Here is a 21,126-nt window from a genome sequence, read left to right on the forward strand (position 1 = left end):
GAGACAAAAAAAAAAAAGAATCAGCTGATGTTAGAGGCCCAGCAACCAGGTGGGACTCACTAAGATTATTTTCTATCTCTTTGTAAAGCACATCAGCACCACAAACCTTCAGAGTTAACAGAGAAATGAATCAGTGCAGCTGAAAAAAAAACTAGTAAGTGAAACATATCAGTTGCCTGGGAGCACAGAACTCATGTGCTATGATCCCTAGGTGTATAAATGTTAAGGTTAGTCCTTAGGGGGTGGGGGGGAGAAAGAGAGACATTTAATTTATAAAATAAAACTCCACAGTACACGCCATCTCGAAGAAATGTTTATGTTAATATGCAAAAAGCCAGAGAACTGAATATTTAAATACTGAATTTAAAGCTTCTCTCACACAGAAAGCATTCCAAGACCAAAAACTGACTGTGGTGGGGTGTGTTATCCCTTTAAGGGACACTCTAGAGTTTACAGCCAAGGCAGCCTGCACATAATCAAGGAGCATCCTGCCTTTGGGGCTGTTCTCTACAAACAGGAAAAGGAAGCTGAGCAAGGGAGAGGTAACTACAGGCTATAGGTTCTGAAGCACAAGCTTAACCTGGACTCTAGAAATTTTATTTTCTGATTACATGGTTGGTTGCTCTTACTCAAGACTCCAAAGTAAGGCCTTATGAACTGGGTTATGCATCACTTTCCCTAACCTGATGCCTTGGTGAAAGGGAGAAAGCCTGCCTGCCTCCTAGAAGTAGACTGGGGTTGGTTTGGAGGCCTTCTTAAAGAGCAGATGCTTTAATTTTTTTAAAAAATTTTTTGTTAGTTTGGTATTTGACCTCCCCTTTCTTGGATCCTGTACACTGACTCAGGACTAAAATGCCATACCATGAATTTTGGAAACAGGCAGAGTTGTCTTAAATGGCTTCTGAAATTCCTTAAATGGCAAAATCAATTCAGTCTTGCAGTTTTACTCAACTTGCCAGTGCTGCTGGATGCCCAAATATTAGCAATAGCTAGAAATACTTTTATCATTGTCAGTTGCATAAGTGTTTATACTAGCCCACTTGGATATAGACCTAACACCATGGTAATCCATTTGTTTATCACCTTCAGGCTACACTATTGCAACTCACCACCCTTGGAGCTGACCCTGAAGGCTATCTATTCAAAAGCTGCAATATGTGTGGCATGAGGTGTTCTGCTCTTAAAGTAAATTAAGAACACATGACTCTTGTGTTTCACATTCTCATCAGCTGCCAGATCAACTCCAGACCCAATCCAAGGTCCTGGTCTCCATTTTTAACTCAGGGACCACTAAATTATGAACTGCACTTCAGAGGGTCACTTCACTACTACAGAGAAGGCTGAACTGAGTCTTCCCATAGGACAAGACATGATGTTTTACAAAGAAATCTTTTAATATAACTAATGTCATAAAATCACCCCAACTCTTTCAAGCCAGCTGCTGGGATCTAACCAGTTTAAAATAGCAACTGGAACAGAGATAGAAATGGAGTTCTTCCTGCTAGATGGATAACCATGGACAGCTTAGAATATATATTATATATATATATACATACACACACACACACACACACTTACTTTTGTGTATCTATCTAGCTATATATTTCCCTCTGGAATAAGCATAAATAGTTGGTTTGTCTATATATACTCCTTTTGTTTTCTTTTAAGACTTACTTTTTATTTAGAAATAACAACAAACCTTGCTGTTAGATCCCCATAACCTTGTAACTGTTACATTATAGTTAATCATAATAAGCAGGTAGGGATTTAGCCGAAAACAGTCTGTCCTCATTAATATACTAATCTGAGATATCTACTATAGCAGGATCAGAGAGATTGCTGAAGTAGAAGTTGAGCGGTCTGTCACAGGGACTAGTCCCTGACGGGGTCAGGAACCCAGAATACCTGTAACAGGGTACGCTAAGGAGAATGAGTCAACTCAGATCCACCTATGGGCCTAAGTAATTGGGTGACAAGGTGGGTGAGATAATATCTTTTATTAGATTGGCTTCTGTTGGAGAAAGAGACAAGCTTTAGAACAACGCAGAGCTCTTCTTCAGGTCTGGGAAAGGTACTCAGAGTGTTACAGCTAAATGCAAGGTGGAATAGATAGAATATATTTTAACTACTTATGCTAAACTAAGAGACCATTCAAGGTGAAGTGGCCTGTTAGCCCCCTTGCAGTGAAAGGACAAAAAAGGGGGGTTAGTGGGTTACAGATTGTTGCAATAAGCCATAAATCCAGTGTCTTTATTAAGAGCATCATTTTTAGTGTCTAGCAAAACTAAGAATTTAAGCTTGCAGGCTCATCTTTTGAAAGTGTGATGCAGGTTTCCTTTGAGGATGAGGGCTGAGAGCTGAGAGATCAGATTTAGTGACCATTTTGTGCAAAGTGTTCACCCACAGGTGATAGGGTGTCTTATCATTTTCCTGTGTGAGCTCATTCAAGAACATAGTGATTGCCACATAGAACCTAAGTAATCAGGTGACAGTTAATTAACTAAGGAGTACGTAGGCCTAATAAAAGCTTACGAGGGCTTAGTCAGGAAACCCAGAAAAGAAGAACCTCCTGAGGAGAGACGCTCCACAGGGAGCTGGGCAGGAAGCTACACCCAGTGTTCCTAGAGAACAGAGGCTCACGGAAGAAGGAAGAGGCCCAGAGAGAAAGTGTTCCCAGGCAAGGGACCAAAGCAGCCCAAGAGAATGAACTAGGCATGGGACTTCCTGGGGAGTCACTAGGGACTGGCTCAGCAAAGGACAACACATTGGGTGGGGATGGAAGAGACGCTGGCATCCGACTGAACACCCAGCAGAGACCAAACTCCTGGCAGGGAATCCAGCCTGGGAGTGCTTCAGGGCTAGAGGAACTAAAACATAAAAGTGATTATTGCAGGGGCAGAGTTCCAGTGGAGTAGCTGATTGAAACTTTAATTTTGTTTCATGTTGTTGTTTTCCTGTTAAATAAAAGAAACCCTCTAAAGAGGATGCTCTTTAATATTGGAAAGCCTTCTTTGATTTATTTATGCCCAGGGTATAGGGAAACTGAGACAAGGGCTCACCTGCAGACCACCAGAGTGACCTCCATGCTATTTATAAAGTCACAGAAACAAAGTAAAGTTTGCCCAATAAAAATGAACAGAAACGCTTGTTTTACTCAGTTTTGGTTAGAAGGATCCTCTGGTAAATAAACTGCAATGGATTTCTTTGAGGAAGATCACAGAGATTAAATAGTATTGAAATACTGTATATCAAATAGTTGGGATGAACTGAAGAAGATTAAACAAGAGAGTGTGCCAAGGAAATGGGTAAAAGGAATTTCAGAAGCAGACAATTGTCCATGAGGTAGTGATGTCATAGGAACGGTTTCAGGGAAGATGGAGGTAGCTAGTCTGAGAGGGATTATTATTATTGTTACAGCAGTGCCTAGAGGGCCCATTGAGCTCAGTATGGTATAAACAGATAGTAAGACAATCCCATTCCCGAAGACTTTACAATCTAGAAAGACAGAGGTTGGGAGGGGAAACAGACAAAGAGAGGTAAAGTGACTTGCCCAAGATTGCATAGCAGGTCACTGGCAGAGCCAGGAATAGAAACAACATCTCCTGGCTAGTGCCCTACCCACTGGAGTATACTGTGTCTCTGATACCTGATGGACAGTTGGAATCAATAAGACCAGACTGTGGAGTGAATGATAACTTAAAGACTTACTGCATTCACTGTCCAAGAAGGCACTGTTGTGTTCTGTTGCATCTCTCACAAGAAAGCCTGCTGAATATCTGTTGCAACTCATTCCCTGTAAGTGCCTAAAAAGTCACAGACTCTGTTAGGCAGAGTCAAAGATAAAGAAACATATAACAGAGCACATAAGGAAATCTCTGAAGAAAGAAACTGCTGCTACTATTTTCTTTTAGAGTTGTTGTGATTACTGCTTGTTTCAACAAAATTTTATAGTTCTAGGCCGACTGGCCTAAAGGTGAGTCAGCATAGTCATTGTGGCCTGGAAACAATAATATGACAAGGGAACTCTTACTTCCCAGCTGTAGTGTCATTCATGGGCTGACAAAACTCTTATTGCCAGAAGCCTGAACATTTCTGTTCTTGGCCTGCGTCCTGTAGTCCCTAGTGTAACTTTTCAAAGCAAGATGGTTTATGCTTGTGCACTTGCATGCCCCCAGTGGACACTTTGTCTTTCTCTGTACAATGTAAATAGTTAAAAAGAATGTGTTGCTAAAACTTTCATTTGAGGTCTTAAGTGACTGTGTTTTCAGTCACGCCCCAATAAACCTTCTTTGTCTTCCTGTCTGTCCAACACACATTGCCTTCTGAGATCAGAGAGATTGCATTAAGAACCAGGATTGAAGTGGAAAGCATTGACAAATGTTCTCCTGGGGTTTTACTCTTGGGCAGCACTATTTTCAGTGAAAGAGGCTAATTTTGACCACGACATAGTTTTGCCATCTCATAGGAAAGAAAATAAAAACAGTCTGGACAATAGCAGAGAGTGGCTGGCCAACACAGCAGAGTTGGTGTCAAAGCAATGTATAAACAGTTGTGAAAAATGACATGACAGTTTATGCTATCTTCACAAATGAGGCTGGCACCAAATAAAAGAATTTCAAATAGTGATGAATTAATAAAATATATTAAAGATGTTTCACAAGCCTCTGTATTACTTTAATCAAAAGCCTCCAGTTTAAATAGGAATCTTCTGACTTTCTCAGTGAGGTTAATGGAAACCTTGTGTAAATGCAAAGACTATAGACAAATCATCTTGACATTTTGAAGGGCTCCATAATCCTCCATTGGCAGGATCAGAAATCAGTTTCCAAATGGTCAGGAAAAACTGATTCAGAATCCATATGGATTCATCTTCTGATCCTCCTAATATTGGAACATGCAGTGTTGAACGATCACCTTTAACTCCTCCCCCATTCCCTCTGGAGACACTGTCACTTCTTTATCTTTTATTCTATTGTAGCTTTTATTCCCCTTCATTACTACACAATAGACGTGACAATGTGGAGAATATGTCTGTACAATTTATGAATTCTGGCTGATGTTACGAAGTTCTAATTATGAAATTATTGTATCCAAGAGTTCTGCTATATGGAAGTGGAATTGACAACCTGCTGGCATAGGGTACAGCATGTGCCTACCAAACCAAGGACAATGGGTGATTCTGAAACCTTAACTACTGTACTCTGACCAAACAATGGGTATGCTAAGGAACTGAAGTTAGTTGCTCCAATTTGTCTGCATGATGGGGGGAGTGAAAAAGTCTGAAACAAGAAAAAGGGATAGAGGTGGCAAAGCAAGGAGGAATAAGGGGAAAGACTTTTCATAGACAGAGGAAGCTTTGGGCAGGAGAGAGGAAGAGAACAGGCGTGCTTTTGTAGAAGGGAGCTCTGGTGTAAAAGCAGTACCAGACATAGTCAGAAAATCTAGCTGCACTAGAGAAGGCTCCATGCCTCTGATGAGAAACTCTAAGCTGCAAGGGAAGGATCCCAGATACCCCAGAGGATTCTGCCCAAGCCCAAAAAACGACAGAGTGGTGAGGAAACTGAGGCAGAGAAAGTGCATACAGGTGTGTTTATTATTTTGTCTAGATTTCTGCATAGCTCGCACTGTTAAATAAAGAGTAATTGTGTTTTAAAATCCTATGCATAGTTTGTGTGTCTGTTTGCTTTCACTGTTTACCCCTGAAGAGGTAAACTGCAATCCAGAAGGCTCAGACCTTTGATGGCATTCTGTGGAATATTCAGGAGTCACTGGGGAGGCTTGAGGAAAATGGCACATGAGGCCCCACTGCCAAGATAGGTTTCAGACACAAGGTCTGTACTGGATTGAGTTCCTAGAGGCCCAAAGCCAGGCACAGCACCTAAACTCTGCATAGCTCCAGCAAGCTACGGCACATGGGATTCAATGTTTGGATCTCTTCATCATAGTCTGAGTATCCCGCAGGAGGAGCGTGACTAGATCTGTGACATGTTACTGCACTCCTATACCCAACATAGTTCCATTCATACTAGGGGGCCTAGGGTAAAATTTTCAAGTGACTTAGGAACCTAAGTCTAACTGTAAGTCAATGGGTGCTTTTGGAACTCTTACCCCAAATTTTCTATGGCATCAGATTTGTATATGTGCGCCACTTGCATATGCAAACATCAAGTTCTTATTTATGATTTATATAAAGTGTGTAAGTGCTTTATAAACATGTAAAAATATACATTCTTCTGAATAATTTATTATGTGAAAAGACAATTTATAAAAGAGATGATTTAAAATGTATATATTTGACTCCACTCCTAAATTCTTTTTATTATATGCATATACCATGCTTAATGGCCTCTACTTTCTCTATTTTTACAATTGCCTTTTTTTTCTCACTTTTAAACGTTATATAGACATTAACAATCATTTTAAGGCTTGTCTATTTTTAGTACATACACCTGTCTGTTTAATCCCAGGCCTATTTCATTTTAACTCTGAACTAAGGAGTTGCACAATAATTAATGTCATATTTCTGACCTGTAAGGAATGCTGCATAATGAAGCTTGGCATAAGCTTAGTTTGGTGCTCACTTGTAGTCATCAACTGGTAGTTTACAAGTACCAGGAATAATAATCATTATAACACACAGGTCTTACATTGTCTTACATTTACATATCACCCTTCATCCTGCATTATTGTATACATTTTGAAACCACCTCCTTCAACACTGAAACCTAGTCCATCTGCATGGCATGCAGCAATATTTTAATAATGTACAATAGTTAGACAACAGTTTGAGAGGAAGTGAGGAAGAATAAGGCATTCAACTGAAATTGCAGGGAGAATTTAGGTTGTGATAATCTAACTACCCACTGATTTTGTACAGGACATCAGCTTTATACTCCCCCACCCGCCTGCCCTAAAAACAGGACCTCCTGTATCTCAATACTTGTTAACACCATGTTGGGAAATTGGCTTAGGGAAAGATTCACCAATACCTGCAGCATTCTGGGAATTACATTTTCCTGGAGCGGGGAGGTCTTCCAGCAATGGAAACATTTTTAAAGGATTTTTTAAAAGAATTGTTGAAAAAATGTAGTACACATAGAAAAAAGAGTCCCAAGAGTGATTTGAGAGATGGAGAAAATGCCTTACAGTGAGACACTTAAAGAACTTAATTTACTTAGTTTATCAAAAAAAGTTTGCGAGGTGACTTGATTAGTGTATAAGCACCTTCACATGGAGTAGGTATTGGGTGTGAAAGTGGAGTAGAGAAAAGTATATCAATGGCTAGAAACAGAAGCAGACACATTCAAATTAGTAATTAGGCACACATTTTTAACAGTGAAGATGAATAACCGTTAGAACAAACTACCAAGAGAAATGGTGGATTCACCATCATCTGATGCTTTCAGGTCATGAGTGGATGCCTTTCTGAAAGTTATGTTTTAGTCAACAACAAGTCTTTGGGCTCAATACAGGGCTAACTAGGTGAAGTTTAATGGCCTGTGATATATAAGAGGAAATACCAGATAATATAATGGTCAATTCTGGCTTTTTTTGCTATGTGACTATGAAGACCATTATTCTCTGTATTCTAAGTGTGAAAAATCAGTATGTGTCCCAGAATATAACAACCTTAATGTCAAAAGAAAAGGAGTACTTGTGGCACCTTAGAGACTAACAAATTTATTTGAGCATAAGCTTTCGTGAGCTACAGCTAACTTCATCAGATGCATGAAGTGAGCTGTAGCTCACGAAAGCTTATGCTCAAATAAATTTGTTAGTCTCTAAGGTGCCACAAGTACTCCTTTTCTTTTTGCGAATACAGACTAACACGGCTGCTACTCTGAAACCTTAATGTCAAAACTCATGAACTACAGAGGCCATCCCCAATTGCTTTTATATTAAGATGAAGTAAATTACCACATCTGGCTTCTGTTGCATTTTTATTAATACCAAACTAAGCTTTTATCATTTTGATTAGGGTATTTTAAATTATTTAAATCAATATATCTGATGGAGATTGCTGAAATTATGAAAGTAAGTTTTGGAAACCCAATGTGTTAGGACATTAAAATGTGGAGGTTTCAGAATGGGGGTAGGACATTGTACAAAAAAAGTTAATCTCTTAGCCCTAGTCTACATTGGGGATGGAGGTTGACCTAAGATAGGTAACTTCAGCTACGCGAATAGCGAATAGCGTAGCTGAAGTCGGTGTATCTTAGGTTGATTTACCTGGCCGCGAGGACGGTGGCGAGTTGACCGCTGCCGCTTCCCCATCAACTCCGCTTCCGCCTCTCACAAGCTGGAGTTCCAGAGTCGACAGGGAACACGTTCAAGGATCAATTTATCTCGTCTAGACGAGACGTGATAAATTGATCCCCAATAGATTGATCACTACCCGCCTATCCATCAGGTAGTGAAGACCTGCCCAAAGAAAAATATGCTGCAGTGTTCTGAACACAGCATCTTGTTATCACAATACTTTTTCTTTACTGTAGAATACTGTAATATTTTATAAGGCATATCAATAATAGAATCACAGGGCCCAAACACACTCTTTCCATTGACTTAAACAAGAGCTGGACCACACCATAGAAAACAGAGATGGAGAAGATGAATTAAACCATGTCATCTATTTCCTGAGTCAGAGCAGAACAATATCTATAATATATTATCTATGGCTTTGTCCAATCTAATTTTAAATATCAGAGGTAAAGTCTTCCAGCATTCCACACTGCTATGCTTTTATTATTGCCAGAGTTGCAACATAAACTACAGTTCTTTGCTAAGTACAGTGTAAAATTTTCAATTTTATCTAACAAATCTACTGCAGTTTATTTATGTGATCATCTTTTATTGCCTTATTATCTATGTAGCAATAAATGGCTTCTGGGATTGATGAATAACCAATGTGAAGCGGCAAGTGTTTAACCAATCTCCAGAGCCCTTTCCTATGATTAGGAACCAACCATAAACATAAAAACTGAAGCAGCAATGCCTTATTTTCTTCCCTTGTGATAATGGGGTAATACTGTGCTGTGTTTCCCAAGCTTTCCAGTGACACCTGTGGGGATGTAGCTAGGGTTGACGAACTGATCAATAGTCAAGGGATTGATCTCAGTGGAAAGGAGTAGTGTGGCTGAACACATGTGAAAATCAATCTCTTTCATGAAGGAATAAGGGCTGATTATCTGGCCTCTCACCTTCTTTGTTGTACAATTTAAGTGGTACCAAATGTGGTATCAGCCAAACAAATAACTGAATGACCTATCGTTCCTGATAGCTTTTTAAAAAATTAGTAGGGAGAGTTTAGTTAGGACTAGGGGGACGATGTGTTTCTATGTTGCTCTATCAGTTCCGATTCCAGTATTAAAAGGGAAGCTTGTTTCATGGAGAAGTGAATAATATATAATGCATCATTAATACGAAGATCTCAGCACACTTTACATAGGTTGGAAAATAGTACTCCCATTTTACAGAGAGTGAGACTGAAGCAGAGAGAGAAGAAGGCCAAAATATTTTTTAAAAGGCGCTAATTTTGGATGCCCGAAGTAGCCATTGATTTTGGGTGTTCAACTTAAAATACCTTCCACCTGATTTTCAAAGGTGCTGAGCACTGACATTCCCATCGTGGGACTGGGGATGCTGAGCACCTTTGAGCTTGGGCATTCAGTTAGGGCATTCAAGATCATTGGTCACTTTAACAAAAAGACAGAGAAAGAGATTAGTCTTACTCTCACTGTACCTTAATTTTTGTCTGTGTAAAATGGATGGCTTCCAGCATTACAAAGACAACAAAGAGATGAAATATTGAGTTAATATAGTAGAAAAATCAAATATAGGGGCCACATTATGCATTCTGCTGTTAAATGCAGGGTAGTGAGAGAAGTGGAATATCTGTTAAAATGGCCCAAAATCTGTTAAAGGGGAGAGAAGGTAAAATGACACCATCCTCTCCTCAAACCCCAATGAAGTTCCTTCAGGTGAATAACACACATTTGGGGCTCTAAGCTTTTTTTCAGTTTTGTTTTGTAAATTGTCTTCTATAGATCCTGGGTTCACAATGCAAAAGGTCCTGATAATGGATCATACTTGTAAAATAATCAGAGAGGCCAGGGTGCATCATCAGGAGCCTACTGATTATGTGCACTTGAAGAATAGGGAAGAAATTGTATGTCACCATTCCAAAAAACAAAAAAAGTGAAAAATAAAGGGGACAGACATCCCACACAGGCTAAAAACTTAAGTCCCTCCGTGGGACTTTCCTGAATCAGAGCCATTAGAACCTCACAAATGCTTTGTGAATGAAAGAAAACGTATCATGATCTCTCTCTCTTTTTTTTAAAAAATGTTTATATAAACTATGCTTGGTTTTGTTATCTATGTGATTTGTGCCATCTGCTGGTAGATGTTGTTTTACAATGCAAAGGATACTTAAAATTAATTTTAAAAGTAAAGAAAAAGTCAAACAGATGCCACATTATTCACACAAGGATATACAGTAGATAAACATCAGCAATTAGTAGAGTATGTCATAAATATGCAAAATTTTATCACATTTCCAATCTCTATTTACAGTATTTTACTCTGTATTACTGCTCTTAATAACAACAGAGAGATTTATACAAATACAGATTCTATAACAATAAAACTTTATAGCAATATAGCACCTATCCACCAGAAGGATTTTTACAGCCTATAGATTATAGATAAAATGATCACTTCACCTACTGATGAAATGCAGATACTTCTAGAATGTCAGCCATTCTGTGCCAGCAACATTATATGATGGGACAGGGAGCTTGTGTTGTGTGTGTGAAACTGAAGAACAAAGAACAAATGAAAGAGCAGTGGGAATTTAGCAAACTCAATTTAACAAACTCAATCCAGAATATGCCTGTCTTTGAAGATGATTAGATAGCCTGATTTTCTGATAAAGAGTATTTACAAAACATGAAAGTGGGCTCTTGCTGAGGCCTGACAATATTAGCAATTCAAAGTGATGTGCGACATACCTGGTTTTAATGTTTTGATTGCCACTGGTGTAGTATTATTCCAGAGACCTTCCCACACCTCACCAAATTGACCAGAACCTAATTTTTTCAACAGTTTCAGAGAATTTCGGTCTATCTCCCACTGGTCTGCAGTTTTGTATGACAAATCGAAAGGAGTAGGAACCTTTTTCTGGTGTAAAGAACCAAACACAAACATTAGATATTTTGCTATTTGTTCAGCAGTGTGTATAATAAATCTTTGTTTAAAAATGTCAGTTAAAGTTGCAGCTATGAGTTATCTCTATCATCTGTGTGTTCTGTAAGGAAAAACACAAAAGAGAACATAAAAAGCAAATACAAATCCACATCTTCGGTACCTCTTATTACAAAAAAGTAGTTGAGCTTCAAATAAAACTTTTAAATGAAAGAGCAGCAGTTACCTGATATTGTATAAGTCTTGAAAATGCTACAACTAGTCAAAGAGCCTCTACATTTTAAAAAAATCAACTCCCCCTTGCAAGCTTTTTCGAACAATGAAATATTGCAAACATGAACCTGATGGTTTTGTCTCAGTAATACTTATAGACATCTAGAGTTATGAACTTGGCGATTTTATCTCAATATACAGAGCTATTCATAAATCACAAGTTGGCACATTCTTTTCCTGCAGCCACACAATTATTTGTTCAAAATGTCAGGGTATTTTATTATGAATGTGTCAGCTCCAAGAATGAAACTGTTCCGCTGTCCACGCAACTTCATCAAAGAATCAGGTCATCATTTTGCAACCTAGCATCTGATAACCAGCAGCTTAGTTTGAAAATATATATTTTGCACAATATAAAATTAACTTTACCTTTATACAGGACTTCCCGAGCTTTACACAGAGGCCATCGCTGTTATTGGTGTAGTGGTCAACAAAAGCAATCAATGTTTTAAAAATATTCTTTTTGCTAAGAAAAAAGCCCTCGTCAGCCTCCTGTTTGATCCTGTAGTGTTTCACAACTGCTCCATCAAAGACTAAAAAATAAATTGAGATATGAGCTCTGAGCTATTAAATATAGACAATAGTACAATATAGCTTATGGCCAACATTTTAAAAACAGAGTAACCCAAGCCAGGTTCCTAAATGTATATTTAAAGACATAATTTTCAAAAGTGCCTAACACCCATAAGTCCCACAAGTACCTAATCCAGAGGTGGGGGATAGGGCCCCACTCCAGCCGATGGAGACCCACGTGCCCTTGGAATTGTTAGCACTGGATCACATGAAGGCGGAGCCAAGCCATAGCAGTGCATCTGACTTCCTGACCATGGTGGATCATTATGCCATATTCCTGGACACGACACCCCTCAGGGAGATCATGGCCAGAGCAACTACAGAAGCCTTCTGGCACTATTTTGCTCAGCCCTATGGCAATCTTTCTGCGGTGATCACAGACCAAGGCATGCCCTTCAAGTAACAGATGTTTAAGGAATTATGCTCTCGGTATGGCAGCCGCAAGCTAAGGATGACAGCCTACCACCCAAAATACAAAGCCCACTGCAAGCGAGCCAACCAGATGCTGCTAGCAGGGCTCAGGACCGTGGCAGAGAGACTGCCTTCCTACTTGTTGCAGGTGACCTATGTGTATAACAACATGGTGCGCACCTCCATGTAGTACACCCCCTATTTCCTGATGTTCGGCAGGCATCGCTGGCTGTCCACAGACATGGCCATGAGATCCCAGGGAGCCACAGTCTGGGGTGGCTGGGTCCATGAGCATCACCAACACCTCTGTGAGGTAAACCAGATCACAGCTGCTAGTATGTTGCAAGCCCAAGACAGACAGAAACAGAGATCTGACAGACATGCTGGTGCCGGGCCATGGGTGCTGGGCAATCTGGTCTTGTTCAGCCAGCGGAGGTGCTCCAAACTGAACACAGTGGGTCCCATCGTCTGTGGAATCCCATACCCCAAATGGCCCAAATACAAGACTAGATCAGAGCCAGCAGATAGAGTGGAGAATCTGGTCCACTGCAACATGTTCAGGCCTTGCCACTTTGAGCCTGAGCTGCAAAACAGAGTGTGGGGAGGAGATCCGCGTCCTAGTAGCCAGGAGGCAGGGCTGAAAGGAGTCATTAGGCTCCCACTGCTGGGATGGCTCACATAGCGGGGATCTCCCCTGGAAGCACCCTGTCCCTCATCCTGGTCCTGAGGCAGGGGAAGAGCAGAGTGAGGAGGATGGGGGTGGGGCAAGCAGGAGGGACCAAAATCTAGCCCTGAGACAAGAGAAGAGCAGAGTAGGGAGGAGTCACCTGAACACGACTCTACAGTGGGAGCTAGGGGAAGAGCACAATAAGGCAGAAGCACCCTGAAGTCCTCAAAGTTCGAGGGTCCCCCTTCCCAACTGATACAACAATGATGAGAGCGGCCAAGCCCAGGGGTATGCCCTCCACCTGGGGACAAGTGTGTTTACATCCTGGCAGGTGTAGGACTGGGAGAGCCCTTTCCTTTCTCCATCCTATCCCCTGTTCCCCCACACTCTGTGCAAACCCAATTGGCTGCTGGGAGTGCCACTCCAAAGTAAGAACACAGAATTAATTATGGATCACTTGGGAGGGCTTGAGCCAAGGAGCAGATGAGGGCAGGATGGAAAACCAGCCCTGGAAAGATTTGGAGAGAGAACAAAGAAAGAGGAGCAAGAGAAGAAGTAGCTAGCAGCACAGCTGAGCCATGGCAGAGTCTGAACTAGAAGCTGATTGGAGGAGAGCCAGCTGCTGCACTGGTGCTTGTACAGATGCACAGCCTGGAGCCTGGACAGGAACGCTGAGGCCATACAATAAGGTTGTTAACTTTCTGACCCAATAAAACCAAACATCCTTGTCTTGCCTCTTCTATGAGGACCCGTCCTGCTCACTCCGTCTTCCCCCCTCCCTCTGTCGCTCGCTGTCTCCCATCCTCACTCACTCGCTCCTTTTCACCAGGATGGGGAGGGTTCTTTTTTGACCAAGTGTTCGGTTGAAAATTGGACACCTGGCAACCCTACTGTACAAGACCCACCACTCTGAGTTCACATTTCACAGCAGCATCAGATTGCATGGACAGGTTGGAGTGACCCAAGGAGTGGACTGCAGTGGTGTGCATCACAGAGTCTGTATGTATCTAATCATGCATGTGGGGATGGAAGGAAGGGAGTCTGTGTAGCCCCTGCTAGAGATTCTGACCTGGATCTACTCCTGGCTTTTGCTGGGTTAGATAAAAGTGTTATTCTATTGCTAAGTGTGGTGCTTGATCCAGGTGTCAAGTGTGACCCCCTCAGAGGGAGAGTAGGTGTTTGTGCAGAGGCCTGTGGCTGGGACCTGGGACCATTTCCCCAACACTGGGAAACCCTCACCTGACACAAGGGTACCTACCACCCATAAGTCCTCCTCAAAATAATGCACCTTACATTTAGGTGCCTAAATGTGTATTTAGGAACCTAACTTTAGCCACCTGTATCTACCACTCCTCTCAGTTTAGTGTCATCTGCAAACTTGTGAGGGTGCAATCCATGCCATCCTCCAGTTCATTAATGAAGATATTGAACAAAACCGGCCCCAGGACTGACCCTTGGGACACTCCGCTTGATACCAGCTGCCAACTGGACATGGAGCTATTGATCACTAAAGTCTTAAGTCTTCAGTGAAGGGGTAATGAAATGTTGTTATACTTATTGTATGACTAAAGGGAAACAGAACTGTACTTAATATGCGCCAGCTGAGAGGTCACCATAACCTGAACCTCACTTGCTAAGCATGGGGTAGTGAGCCAAAGCCAAAGGAAGGGGAGGATGGGTGGATGTTGTTATTTGATAGAGAGGAATGTGTTTAAGAGCTCTAGATGTTCTTTGATCCCCTTTCCCCCATGTTTAAAACTGTTTGTATGCTCAGTACACTTTATAGGAACTACAATTCCAGTATGTCTATTTAACATAGTCTTGCTGATATGTGGAGCCTAATTTTTTTTATTTTTGTTTAACTGGGAAAACAAATTAATATATAACTCAATCTCTTCCCCTCCCCTCCTAATGTCTGTACTTGTAGTACAGTATATGGGACTCATTATCTCTAATTTGAAGATCTAAATATTGTCAAGTCTCTTATTTCCCCTTTTGTCATGCTAATAAAGCCTTTACTTCATACCACACCATCATACCCTCATTATATTATATATACATACACACACAGGCAGGTGTGTATGTTTGATATAAGTTCCTGAAATGTTAGAATAATTCAAAATGTTCTCAATTAAAAGGTTAGTGTAACATGGAGTTTTTCTGATCATTAATCCAATTTTAATTGAATAGAATATCCCCCACCACCCACACACTTCCTTAGGCAGGAATATGTATTTGTATTGTTGCATGCGATCGTCAACAACTGCCACCAGAGGGCGGTTAGGTGACATTTAAAACAAGTTTCAGCGTGATAGCTGTGTTAATCTGTATCAGCAGAAAGAACCAGTACTTGTGGCACCTTAGAGACTAACAAATCTATTTGAGCATAAGCTTTCATGGGCTAAAGCCCACTTCATCAGATGCATGTAGTGGAAAATACAGTAGGAAGAGAGAGAGAGATATACAGAGAACATGAAAAAATGGGGGTTGTCATACCAACTCTTAACGTGACCAATCAATTAAAGTGACTATTATTAGCAGGAAAAAAAAAATTTGTATAGTGATAATCATGATGGCCCATTTCAAACAGTTGACAAGAAGGTGTGAGTAACAGTAGGGGGAAAATTAGCATGGGGAAATAGTTTTTAGTTAGTGTAATGACTCATCCACTCCCAGTCTTTATGCAAGCCTAATTTAATGGTGTCCAGTTTGCAAATTAATTCCAGTTCTGCTGTTTCTGGTTGGAGTCTGTTTCTGAAGTATTTTTGTTGAAGAATTGCCACTTTTAGGTCTGTAATTGAGTGTCCAGGGTGGCTGAAGTGTTCTCTGACTGGTTTTTGAATGTTCTAATTCTTGACGTCTGATTTGTGTCCATTTATTCTTTTACGTAGAGACTGCCCTGTTTGGCCAGTGTACATGGCAGAGGGGCATTGCTGGCACATGATGCATATATCACATTGGTAGATGTGCAGGTGAACGAGCCTCTGATAGTGTGGCTGATGTGATTAGGCCCTATGATGGTATCCCCTGAATAGATATGTGGACAGAGTTGGCAATGGGCTTTGTTGCAAGGATAGGTTCCTGAGTTAGTGGTTCTGTTGTGTGGTGTGGGTTGCTGGTGAGTATTTGCTTCAGGTTGGGGGGCTGTGTGTAAGCAAGGACTGGCCTGTCTCACAGATAAGAAAAGTATCATAATTCCTACTTTTATCCTATTTCTCTATTTCAGGGGGTCCAGACAATGCTTTCTTGCACTGGTAACAAGACAGTATTTTTGCCCATCCTGTTACTTTAATTGACTTACTATTCTCTCTAGATGAAATTTGCTTTCGTGTGGAGAACCTGCATGTTTGAGGAATTATTTATTTGTATTCTGGAGCATCTTAAAGGCCCCAGAGTTGAGTATCAGTGTGTTAGGCTCTGTACAGACATGGAAGAGAAAGACAGTGCCTGCCCAAAGGAACTGAAGCAGAGCTCCATGTTAGCTTGAAGCCTGTCTCTCTCTCACCAGAAGTTGGTAATATCTTTTATTGGACCTGAGCTATAGGTGCCGACTCCATGGGTGCTCTGGGGCTCAAGCACCCACAGAAAATAAATAGTGGGTGCTCAGCACCCCCCAGCCACACCGATTAGCTGTTTGGCGGCTGGCAGGAGGTGCTTGGGGGAGGGTGGAGAGCAGCAAGCGGTGGGTGGGAGCCTTGGGGGAGTGTCAGAGTGGGGGTAGGAAGAGGCAGAGCACAGGAGGGGCCTCGGGGGAAGGGGCAGAGGGGGACGGGGCCTTTGGGTGGAGTGGGGGAGCACTCACTGGGAAAAATAAAAGTCAGCACCTATGACCTCAAAATTGTCTTTCTAATTTAAACCAAGACAGCCTCACAAGTACAGACCAACAACAATAAAAAAGCAACTTGGCAAGATCACAGACCTCAAAAACTACAGCGCAACTTCTTACCTCTCCCTTTGTCTAACCGTTCTCTTCCCCACCAGCCTGTTCTGTCTGCAGCTGCCTGCCATTCCCACTCTTTGCTCCGCCCAAATGTCATTCTCCTCCTCTCCCCCATTCCCACAGGAAACCACACAGCCTTGTTCTGGGAGCACAAAAAAGACACATAATTGCCAAATGTATCTTGACTGCTTCCACTCCCAGGGGGAGTCCCATGTTCATCCCTAGGAAGAGGGGGTAGGCAGCCCACATGGCCCAAGTCTGAAGGCAAGCAACAAACTCAGATTCAGCACTGCCATGCAATTTAGTGAGGATATAGATTCATAGATTCATAGATACTAAGGTCAGAAGGGACCATTCTGATCATCTAGTCTGACCTCCTGCACAGTGCAGGCCACAGAATCTCACCCACCCACTCCTATGAAAAACCTCACCCATGTCTGAGCTATTGAAGTCCTTAAATCATGGTTTAAAGACTTCAAGGAGCAGAGAAACCTCCCTCAAGTCAACCATGCCCCATGCTACAGAGGAAGGCGAAAAACCTCCAGGGCCTCTCCAATCTGCCCTGGAGGAAAATTCCTTCCCGACCCCAAATATGACAACCAGCTAAACCCTGAGCATATGGGCAAGATTCACCAGCCAGATACTACAGAAAATTCTTTCCTGGGTAACTCAGATCCCATCCATCTAATATCCCATCTCAGGGGATTTGGCCTATTTACCCTGAATATTTAAAGATCAATTACTTACCAAAATCCCATTATCCCATCATACCATCTCCTCCATAAACTTATCAAGTAGAATCTTAAAACCAGATAGATCTTTTGCCCCCACTGCTTCCCTTGGAAGGCTATTCCAAAACTTCACTCCTCTGATGGATAAAAACCTTTGTCTGATTTCAAGTCTAAACTTCCTGGTGACCAGTTTATACCCATTTGTTCTTGTGTCCACATTGGTGCTGAGCTGAAATAATTCCTCTCCTGTATTTATCCCTCTGATATATTTAGAGAGAGCAATCATATCTCCCCTCAACCTTCTTTTAGTTAGGCTAAACAAGCCAAGCTCCTTAAGTCTCCTTTCATAAGACAAGTTTTCCATTCCTCGGATCATCCTAGTAGCCCTTCTCTGTACCTGCTCCAGTTTGAATTCATCCTTTTTAAACATGGGAGACCTGGTATATTTTCTTTCTGTTGTCTATAGTTTAAAAGGAAGGTTATAGCAACAGGAGTATCTGAGTTTTAAATATATGTATAGAAGTACAGCAGGTGCTTTAATGTATTTGTATTTTGTATTAATGTCATTTAATGCAGGAAATCTTGCAGATGTCATTATTCAAGAAAAAGAGACAAGCCTCTTGCTTTTATTGGCAGTGACACTCAATTAAGCTGAGCACATCTAAATTATGGCTTTTAATTAAAAAGAGGCAATGCCTACGATGGCACAGGCATGTTTAAAAATTAATGCCTTTTACACCAGATGCTAGAATCATCAACATAAAATTCCTTCTGCAACATACGCATTTTTTAAATTAAAAGAAGATATGACAAACATCAAGCAATTAGGATGATACCAATGGATCTCTATGGCCATCTAAAGTTTGATGTGGTCTCAGTTTAACCTTTTGTGGCCCACAAAAACCTCTCATTAAAAATTGAAATTGAATTCAAAGTCTTGTTTGCCTTCTAAATCATTTATGAAATGTGAATTTTTTCCACAATGACAGATTAGAAATGAAACGTGTTCATTTTAATGAAAGACAGGTTTTTTTCCTCTTCACCCTCTGCCACCTAAATAGATTTGCCTATTAATCTCTCCTTCTTATATCTTTGGCTCCATTATATATTAGTGTGAACCTCATAGATTTCAGGTTACAGGGGCTTGGGCAAATATATTTATCAGTTTTGATCTTTGCAGAGTCAAATCCTCTGGGGTTTTGCTTTGAGTTTCAGGTACAAATTAAACTCCAAACCAAAGTCAAACAGCTGAAAACACGAGGAGTTTCACATGGTTTCCGCTCAATATAAATACATTTGTTCTAGATGACTCAAAATTATGTCTAAACTGACACCTCTCCTCCCCTGCAATAGTCAAATCCCACTTTGTAGAGGTCTTCAGGAAAGAAGTATTGTTGTACAATACTAAACTATCACACAATTAATAGAAATGGGTCAGAATCACAAACTTCTGAACCAGACCCATACTTTTTTCAAAGTGTGGGGGTTTTCAGATCCTAGGCTTTGGTTCAGGTTCCTCTCTTATAATTCACTGGTTACATATTATATGGATATAATTATATATGTGTGTAATTATACATCTTTATAAACATCCCAAAGCATAAGTCTAGGATCCATAAGGGTGCAGTTTCCTCTTGTTTTACACTGATCTCGGTGTCTGAGCAATCTCAGTGAAATGGAAAATATCATTAGGAAATACTAGCTGGAGTTGCAGTATTTTGTTGCCTTTGTCAGCCTTGACAGGGATGCAAGATACTTTTTGATTTTGCTTTAAAGCCTAAACTGTCTCCAGGTGATTTACCACAGCCAGAATGTATGTGGATGACAAGCTGTTCTCTTTCCTAGCATGTTGACACATGCCTCAAAATACTGCAAGTTCTACAGCACTCCATTCCAGTAACAGCAAAATGCTTTACTGGGCTAATGTAATCAAGCGTGTGGAATCATCCTAATTTAATCCAAGTACTGAAGAGTCACTAGACTATTCAGTGAGCAAAAACTTTGAAAGCTGCTTCCAGTACATCTCCAGGTATACAATATTATACCCCCACTGACAGTCTTCTCTTGTAATTCTCTTGTCTTATATTTGTATCACAGATCTGGTGAAAGGTGTTCAAGAAAATCCATCATAGGATAATATTTCATATTACCTATTAGGACTAGCGTTAAAAAGAAGTAAGGTTGGCTGCTGTAAGTAAAATTGTGCTTTTCCCTATTTGGTAGGTAATCAGTCTATTTTCAGGTACAAATTTTACCAGGAAGCCTATCACATATCTTGAAGCCAGAATGAGGGATCTTGAATAAATAAAAAAATTAAACCTACCACCATAGATACAACTAACTTTTCACTGAAGATTGATCATGTGTTTCTGAAGTCTAGTTTTGCAAACTGATCCCACAAAAAGATCAGTTTAAAACTAAGTATATATTCTAGAGATTCTACTGTTTTCATATCCTGTATAGATCTGCCAAGTGCCAAAATGTGTTTAATTTCCACTCTGAACCAGTAGGTGCACTGATGTACAACTCTAATGTGTTTGTGGCTCTTTTATTATGAGAACATTTCCCATTTCAAGGCAGCTGGAACAATGAAAAGCAATAAGCACAGAAAGTTAATTTGAATTTTGAGCATATTAATAAAGAACTATAAAGTAAAAGTTACTAAAGGTCTATGGCTCTTACCAACTTTTATGTATCTCTTGGGAACAAGAGATTATTATGGATTTAATTTCATTCTCATGCATGCAGTTTATCATTTTAGAAAATTAGAAAAGAAAAACAGGCCAAATGAAAAACTCTTACAGTATTTCTCAAGGTAAAAACCTGTGATACCTGAAAGAGAGAATTCGCCTTTTTGACTTTCGCTTTCTCGGATTAGGAAGGCTCCTGCCTGATTTTCAGGGCACAACAGTTGTTTCTCTGCATCTGCTCGCGTGACTGGTCCAAAAAACCATCTAAATAAAGACAGAAAATTCTAGCATTAATTTTACCAGTCAGTAATAATTAGCAGAAAAGACTGTTACACTGTGTCTACTAAGCATACAACATAGCATACATTATTTTTGCAAACAAGTAAAGGGGAATTTTGATACAACTTGTATTAGATTATTGAAAGAAACAAACAAACAAACAGGAAAATACACATTATTAGAAGATACTATGTAAACACCTGAAGTAAAATCCTGAACACATGGCAGTCAATGCCAAAACTCCTGTTGATTTCAATGGTGCTAGAATGTTATGCTTGATAGAGAGTCCTTACTAAAAAATAGACTCACCAGGACTATCTTTAAATAGCCCTTTGAAAATAATTGATGCCAAGTCCC

General features: G+C 40.5%; 1 protein-coding gene across 1 annotated transcript in view; it reads right to left on the bottom strand.

Annotated features, from left to right (window-relative positions):
- The window catches only part of FRK (fyn related Src family tyrosine kinase), a 76,344-nt gene that overhangs the window by 21,263 nt on the left and 33,955 nt on the right, over positions 1–21,126 (bottom strand). The window contains exons 2-4 of the mRNA XM_038395245.2: positions 20,633–20,754; positions 11,848–12,011; positions 11,013–11,181 (exon numbers count right to left, since the gene is read on the bottom strand). Coding sequence (XP_038251173.1) covers positions 11,013–11,181; positions 11,848–12,011; positions 20,633–20,754 — 455 coding nt within the window. The remainder of the gene's footprint in view (positions 1–11,012; positions 11,182–11,847; positions 12,012–20,632; positions 20,755–21,126) is intronic.

The sequence above is a fragment of the Dermochelys coriacea genome, chromosome 3 (genome assembly GCF_009764565.3).
Source record: "Dermochelys coriacea isolate rDerCor1 chromosome 3, rDerCor1.pri.v4, whole genome shotgun sequence".
Taxonomy (NCBI): domain Eukaryota; kingdom Metazoa; phylum Chordata; order Testudines; family Dermochelyidae; genus Dermochelys; species Dermochelys coriacea.